Genomic DNA, 8680 nt, shown 5'->3' on the forward strand with positions numbered 1-8680 from the left:
AATACATCACCTTGATCTGTTATGAGATATCCATATCTCTCAGGTAGGTGACGTATCCTGCCTGACCTACGCTGGTCTTGTTCTACTTGAGCAGGTTGCTCTTCCACAACCATTTGTGTTTCCTGCTCTAATTCCTCCATAAGTGTATCGATGCTTTGTGATTCTTGAATTTCTTCAAGCTCTACTTTCCTCCCACTGGTTCCTTTGGAAATAAAATCATTTTCTAGGAAAACTCCAGTTCGAGCGACAAACACTTTGCCCTCAGAAGGATTGTAGAAGTAATATCCTCTTGTTTCTTTAGGATACCCCACAAATAAGCATTAGTCAGATTTGGGCTCAAGCTTAGTTGAAATTTGTCGTTTCACATAAACTTCGCAACCCCAAATCTTCATGTAAGACATATGTGGTCTCTTACCACTCCATATCTCATATGGTGTCTTATCAACCTTTTTGGATGGAACACGGTTAAGTGTGTAAGCTGCGGTCAACAGCGCATGTCCCCAAAAGGAGTTTGGAAGATCGGCTTGACTCATCATGGATCGGACCATGTCCAACAGGGTTCGATTTCTTCTCTCAGACACACCATTCCATTGGGGTGTTCCAGGAGGAGTGAGTTGGGATAGGATCCCACACTCTTTCAGATGGTCATCAAACTCTAGGCTTAAATATTCACCACCTCGATCTGATCGAAGAGCTTTAATATTCTTACCTAGTTGGTTTTGTACTTCATTCTTGAATTCTTTAAACTTTTCAAAGGACTCTGATTTGTGTTTCATTAAATACACATAACCATATCTACTGAAATCATCAGCGAATGTGATGAAGTACTGAAAACCTCCTCTGGCTGATATGTTCAGTGGACCACATACATCAGTATGTATGAGGGCCAAAAGATCATTTGCTCTTTCACCTTTTCCTGTGAATGGAGACTTTGTCATCTTTCCAATTAAACAAGATCTGCATGTCTCATATGATTCATAATCAAAAGAGTCCAACAATCCATCTTTATGGAGTTTGGAAATGTGTTTCTCATTTATGTGGCCTAATCGACAATGCCAAAGGTAAGTTGGATTTAACTCATTAGGTTTCATCCTTTTAGTATTAATGTTATAAATAGGCATTTCAAGATCAATGACATATAGTCCATTGTTCATTTGTGCAGTTGCATAGAATATATCATTCAAATAAATTGAACAACAATTATTCTTTATTATGAATGAAAAACCGAACTTGTCCAAACAAGAAACGGAAATAATATTCCTGCTAATTGCTGGTACATAATAACAGTTCTCTAACTGAATTATTAAACCACTAGGTAAAGTCAATTCATAAGTTCCTACGGCTAAGGCATCAACCTTTGCTCCATTACCAACTCGTAGGTCGACTTCACCTTTTGCCAATTTTCTACTCCTTTTTAGTTCTTGCACATTTGTACAAATGTGAGAACCGCATCCAGTATCTAATACCCATGATGCAGAAGTAGATAAATTAATTTCAATAACAAAAATACCTGAAGTTGGAGTCTCTACTCCATTCTTCCTATCTTCCAGGTACTTTGGGCAGTTCCTCTTCCAGTGTGCGGTCTTACCGCAATGGAAGCAGGTGCCTTCCTTTTCTATGCTTCCACTAGGCTTCAAAGCAGCACTAGTGGGTTTGGGTTTGGCAACTTCCTTGCCTTTCCCTTCATCATGTTTGAGGACAATCCTCATGTCTCGGTACCAATCCAGAAAATTTGTCCCAGACAATTTTTCCTTGTCAAGGTTTGATCGCAATATGTTGTTAGAGGTGTTTGTTGTCATGGTAATCTACACAAGGATTAATGAAAATATAAGTATCATTGACATATTTAATTAGGCCTTTAATTAAACATGCTCCCACTATTTTATTCAAAACAAATGACCCTCATCATTTGATTCGGAAAATCCCGTTGGAAGTTTTTCTAGTGGGTCGAGATCCATATTTCACTTCGTTCTAAGTCCACGTAGGCGGATTACACAAAACTAGGTTATTTTAGGTAGGAACTCCTTCCAATTGTATCTCATACAACTCTCGAAAATTTCAGTTGGGTGAATAACTCCTTATTCCAATCCATCATATGGATCATTCCCAACTCTTGCTTCTAAACATATATATAATCTTATTATAATTTGTTTAGTTAAGTTTGACCCATTGTTTTAACAGTTGGATATTACAATTATCCCATCGCACCTTACTAATATATAGATCATGCACCTCGCGTAGGCGAAACCTACATTATCCATTACTAGTCTTGATGAGTGTTAAAACTTGGAAAGCATAAACTTAATATTTAATTTGAGGGAATTGCAATTTTTCTGATCTCACCGGCTTGTTTATCATATAAACCATCTCTCACATGCATCAACATACATTCACATGCATCAACATACATACATACATAATGAAACAGTTATGGCCCCTAGCGCAATTGTTCTCCTAAGCCAATGAGAGAACCTAAGCTAACCTACAACGATCTAAGCTTCTCCAAGCAAGATCTTCAAGGTTGTCCTCCTTTTGGCTCTAGTGCTAGTTGGAGATTGTTGGTATAAGCCCTAGAGGCCAATACTGATTGGCTCTAGTGCTAGTGGGAGATTATTGAACTGGACAAGGGTGACACGGTCTATACCTTGTGTTCAATATAGACATAATGGAAAAGGGGTAATTATAGACATAATTATTATCACAGGAGGTTTTGTCAGATCACATGACATTTTCGTGACTTGGGTAGCAGTGATGTGTTGCTAGATACCGCTCACTGTTTATTATGTTAAATGCATGATTTAATATAATTGCCAACGCCGCGAAAACCTATACGGTCACACACAAAGGATTGATTGATGAGAGATAGAGTAACTAAGGAACACCGTAAGGTACAGTGCACTTAAGTGGGAGACGAAATATGGTAAGGTACCAAATACTTAAGTGATTTTGGGCATATTATAAGATATGGGCCAAAATACACTTAAGTGGGCTTTTTAGCTTGAAGCCCACACAAGTGGTTCTATAAATAGAACCCCTTGGGTAGAAGCATTGTCACTCCAATCCACTCAGACAGAAATTCAAGTAGAGACTTGGAATTTTGTTTCCCTCTTTCTCTCACTCAAAACCTTCATTCATAACAGCTAGCACTGTGATTGAAGGAATCCGTTCGTGTGGACTGAGTAGTTTCGTGATCGCCCCGTGGATCTGTATCAAAGATTTTGATCATTATCAGAGATCTGCACCAAAGGTTTGAATCGCCACAAGAGGTAACGATTCTATCACTGATCATGCTCATTCGTAAGGATCACTAAATGGAGAAAAATTTTAATCGCCTTAGGAGTAATATTTATACCGGATTGACCCGCTATGAGAATACTATATAGAAAGTTATGCAAAGTGTCATAAGTTATTCTCATGGTGATAATAGTGTATACCACTCTTCGACCTGAAACCACTATGGATCCTAGATGTAGAGTCGAGTGCTTTATTGCTGATCCAACGTTGTCCGTAACTGGATAACCATAAAGACAGTTGATGGGTACTCCACGAAGCATGCTGAGGGACATGAGTGTCCTAGATGGAATTTGCCAATCCTGCGTAACAGGATAAATGTCTATGGGCCCAATATTGAACTGGACAAGGGTGACACGATCTATACCTTGTGTTCAATATAGACATAAGGGCAAAGGGGTAATTATATACATAATTATTATCACAGGAGGTTTTGTCAGATCACATGACATTTTCGTGACTTGGGTAGCAGTGATGTGTTGCTAGATACCGCTCACTGTTTATTATGTTAAATGCGTGATTTAATATAATTGCCAACGCCGCGAAAACCTATAGGGTCACACACAAAGGACGGATTGATGAGAGATAGAATAATTAAGGAACATCGTAAGGTACGGTGTACTTAAGTAGAATACGAAATATGGTAAGGTACCAAATACTTAAGTGATTTTGGCATATTATGAGATATGGGCCAAAATGCACTTAAGTGGGCTTTTTGGCTTGAAGCCCACACAAGTGGTTCTATAAATAGAACCCCTTGGGTAGAAGCATTGTAACTCACTGAGACAGAAAACACAACTGAAGAGTTGGAATTTCGTATCTCTCACTCACTCAAAGCCTTCATTCATAACAGCTAGCACTGCGATTGAAGGAATCCGTTCGTGTGGACTGAATAGAGACGTTGTCATCGTTCAACGTTCGTGATCGCCCCGTGGATCTGTATCAAAGGTTTTGATCATTATCAGAGATCTGCACCAAAGGTTTGAATCGCCACAAGAGGTAACGATTCTATCACTGATCATGCCCGTTTAGTGATCCTTACGAATGGGCATGATCAGTGATAGAATCGTTACCTCTTGTGGCGATTCAAACCTTTGGTGCAGATCTCTGATAATGATCAAAACCTTTGATACAGATCCACGGGGCGATCACGAACGTTGAACGATGACAACGTCTCTACTCAGTCCACTCGAAGAGTGGTATACACTATTATCACCATGAGAATAACTTATGACACTTTGCATAACTTTCTATATAGTATTCTCATAGCGGGTCAATCCGGTATAAATATTACTCCTAATATTCATACCTATGTTTAAGACTTGATAACTCTTTATCCATGATCCATGAGATGTGATCATCAGTCTACAAACATAATAGTCTTAATGCTTTAATGTTATCCCACTTCACACTAAAGCTCGACTACGGATACTTTAAGAATAGTGCCCTTATGTTTAATGTGTTCTCATGATTAAGTCACACTTAATACATTAAACGGACTATCTATTCCAGGGACTTTATTAATCAACCATAATAAAGAAAATGTCTTTTATTATTAATAAATAATTCGATACAAGTACCAAAAGTATTGGCCTCTAGGGCTTACACCAACACTTATGTCCTTTAGTTGGTTACATGACCTTCTATGAGGCCGCTTCTTGAATGGTTCAGTCTTTTGGTGTGACATTCTATAAGCTCTCTTCTATCTGAGTGAATATGGTGCAGACTTTTGGAAATTTTGTTGTTAAATCATTCTGAACCTGCCATTCAGCAGTTCGTGAGTTGCCTATAGTCCTAAATTGGCTTCCAAGAGCTAGAAATCAGGGTTTGTTTCGCACACAATGGTTGTAGGAGGTGCATCTGATCAAATGGATACATGGAATTGCTAAGCATTCACTGTGAGTGGAGGATGCTGAGGAGCTCCTTAGATCATTCTTGGTTCTACAAGATTCAACCGTGGAGAAAGAGGAGTAAATAGAGGACAATTTTCTAGCTGCTGCTGCCAGATGTTGAGCGGAAAACCGAGTAGTTTTTTACGGTGCCATGCTTGACAGTTCTTATAAAATGGAATTTAGATGCAAATTCAATAGAATTGATTGGAAGTTTAGATTTACACCCTGCTCGGTGTGGAGCTAGGTATGAGATCAGAAATACAGAAGTTTTGCGTGAAATTTCAATTATTTTTACGTGAAATTTCAAATTTTTTTGCTCCTTTTGATGCCAAAATACAGAAGAATGTTGTTTTGAAGTAAAAATCTTTAAAAAGAATAAAATGAGAGTTTTGTAAGTTTTTTCAAAAATTGATGTTATGATCATAATGAACATGAAGAGTGGTATACATGCAAGATGATAATCAAACTTATTTTCCCGTATAAATTTTTGGAGATAGTGATTCAAACTGTGTCTTGTGTCTGGAGATTAAATTTCAAACATATTTTTGGCAAAAATGGTATTGTACATCTGATTTATTTCTTTGGTGAACAATAAATATTAGATATTAAAATTTAAAACATATAAAAGAAAATTTAGAATTTTCATAATATGTATGATCACTACATGAGCATATCTAGCATATCTATTGAACAACACCCTTATTTTTAGTAAAATCCTTATTTAACCTTTTAAAAACATTACGTAGGTTTATGTTGGTTGAGCCCATCTAAAATATGATAATCTTTTATGAATCTCACCAATATTGATCCCTACTCAAATTTGATTATTAACCCATGAAATGTAAAACATGCCTGCATTAATTATTGAATGATAACAAACACATTTTTCTTCTTCTCTCTTTTCATAAATAAGTAATCAATTAACACAATCTCCTAACTTTATTTTGTTGCCTATCCATACATTGTGAGAGACACTCCAACAACTTCATTTCAAGTGCCTTACATTCAGCTATTTGCATTTGCAACTCCATTCTCTCCTTCTTTAGGTTCTTATTCTCCTCCATAAGTAGCTCATGATTATTATCATTATTTTCTTCCACCGATGAATTATTAGCCATTCCATTTTCCTCTGAACAAGATTTGAGGTATGAAGGAAACACACTTGGCTCACACTTTTTCCTACTGATTTCAACCAACATGTGCCTGCAACCCTTCTGAAATTTCTCATGCTGAAATTCCCATCTTTTAGATGATATTTTCTTAAACCCCTGTTGAAGTAATTAATTAGCGAAAGATTAAGTTAAACATTAAAAAGGAACGGTCAAAGACAATATTGTTGAAAATTTTGTAACAAGCAAGATTGGTTTTCTTTTCAATTTAAGTGTGCTCTCACTAACGTTAATACAGCATGTGTGTACGTCGATTTTGACTTTGGGTTAAAATAACTTATATTTGACCACATGTACTGTATTATTTATTTGCAATTTGTGTCACTAACTTGACCAAATTCTTAATTATGTGCACGTGGGTTGATTTTTTTTTTATCAATGATCATCTACTTCTTATTCCACACATTTCCTAGGTTGAATCTTTGATTATAAGATTCAGTAGTTATTATTATTTCGTCTGTAAACTAATTTTTTTATTATTTATCAAATATTATGACGATTTATATTATTAACTACTATTTTAAATATATAACCGAAATTTGAATGGTCTGATCTCAATCCAATCAATATTTATGATGTGGTGAATTGCTATTATCAAATCAATAAGAACAAACTATCAAAGAAGTTAGGGAGAAAAAAACCAAGAAAACAACCAAAAAAATCTAAAAAACCCTTACAAAATACCTTTGATCAATCTAAAAAATCTAAAAATCTAATTATATCAACATTCTTTTTTGAAAAAATAAAAAGGAAACAAGGGCTAGTTTTTTTAGGAACTAAGTTTATATATAGTTAACCTTCAAAAAGATATTTTTTGGTTACAAGTTAACCTTCAAATTAGTTGAAGAAAGGAAATCAATTATTCTAAACACTATATTAGGAAGAATAGGTAGCACTTACATAAGTATTCAATTGTCGAATAAAGCTAGAGAAATTGTTGTGTTTGAAAAATCTAGGCAAGATAAGCTCTGAGAATTCAGCTGGAGACCAAACAACAAAACCATTTCCTTCTTCATTCCATGACACTATTTTCATCTCATCTTCAACTTCACTACCTTCTTCCAATAATTCATAAGTCTTCAACAAAAATGGTGGAGGACACTTTAATGATGATGCCTTAAGGGATAAATTGCTTAATGAATCACCAAAGTTTATCTCTATCACTTTTTCGCACATCTTCAATGTATTTCTACGTGTTGCCAAAACAAGTTATATTCTACACAAACTTGCTTATTTATATAGAAGCACTTAATTTAAAATTTAAGTTACCACTTGGTAGATAGGAAGCTACTAGTACCGTGGAAGGTTGGTTATTATTTCTTTTTCTTCAACTTTCTTCAACTTTCACGTGAGAAATATTAATATTTAAATGAAGACATATTCTAGCAATCTATTTTGTTTCTGTATGGTAATTGGAGAAAATGACATCATAATCTCTAACATTATTTATGTTCATGTCGATTTTAAGTTCACGCCATTGCCAATAAAGTGTTGTTAGTTTTTGATTCTCAAATCATAGTTTTGTCCTTAAGAAAAATATATTATTGAATTATATATATATATATATATATATATATATATATATATATATATATATATATATATATATAAGTAAATCTGAACCGTTAACGTGATTGAATCGTATTAAATGAAATAAAAAAGTAAAAAAAAAATACATGGTCGATCCAAACTAAAAATTGATTAAAATAATTACAAATCAATCCAAACAATAGAAAGTTATAGAAAATAAAAAATTATTAAATGTGTTATTTTATAAAATCAGATTGAATTTTGAAATGATTTTTCAAAATTAATTCAAACCAAATCGATCGGTATAAATGTATGCATATATTTTTATATTTATTTATATTAGTATGATATATTGTATTAATTCATTATTAGATTATACTTATTTTTTAAAATAATTTTTATTAATTTAACTTATTTTATTTATTTTTATTATTTTACTTTTTTTTCAATATTTTATAATATAAACTATATATTATATTAAATTTATTATTTATTATTATTTTTATAATAATAAAAAAATATAATTTTATAATTTGAATATTTAAAAAATCGATCTAAATCAAATCGTATAAAACTAAATCTGATTGAATTTGATTTTTTCATTCAGTTATCTAAAATCGAATTGAATTTATAATGATATTTTGCTTTAAAACCGATCTAAAGAGTAGCACAGACACTCTAGTTGATTAGATCAAAACTATTTTTTTTTTATTATGTGAGTCTCATCAATTTTATTCTTTTTATGTAATTTAGTGTTTTTTTTTTTAAAATAACCATGTTTTTCAAAAATAATACGAA

The 8680-nt window shown here is 33.7% G+C and overlaps 1 protein-coding gene across 1 annotated transcript; it reads right to left on the bottom strand.

Annotated features, from left to right (window-relative positions):
- Positions 1–6018: 6018 nt before the first annotated feature.
- LOC127108432 (heat stress transcription factor B-2a) lies at positions 6019–7670 on the bottom strand. Its single transcript, XM_051045893.1, has 2 exons — positions 7253–7670; positions 6019–6451 (listed from the first exon to the last, which is right to left on the bottom strand). Exons 1-2 carry the CDS (start codon positions 7526–7528, stop codon positions 6104–6106), a joined length of 624 nt encoding a protein of 207 aa, XP_050901850.1. The 5' UTR covers positions 7529–7670; the 3' UTR covers positions 6019–6103.
- Between the last annotated feature and the right edge of the window lie 1010 nt (positions 7671–8680).

Source organism: Lathyrus oleraceus, chromosome 7 (assembly GCF_024323335.1).
Source record: "Lathyrus oleraceus cultivar Zhongwan6 chromosome 7, CAAS_Psat_ZW6_1.0, whole genome shotgun sequence".
NCBI lineage: Eukaryota > Viridiplantae > Streptophyta > Magnoliopsida > Fabales > Fabaceae > Lathyrus > Lathyrus oleraceus.

Excerpts from the sequence above, each read along its gene's own strand:
- LOC127108432 (XM_051045893.1), bottom strand. The coding sequence starts at position 7,528 with ATGTGCGAAAAAGTGATAGAGATAAACTTTGGTGATTCATTAAGCAAT. Across the intron at positions 6,452-7,252 it reads TTCGACAATTGAATACTTAT|GGGTTTAAGAAAATATCATC; the intron begins GTAAGTGCTACC and ends TTACTTCAACAG.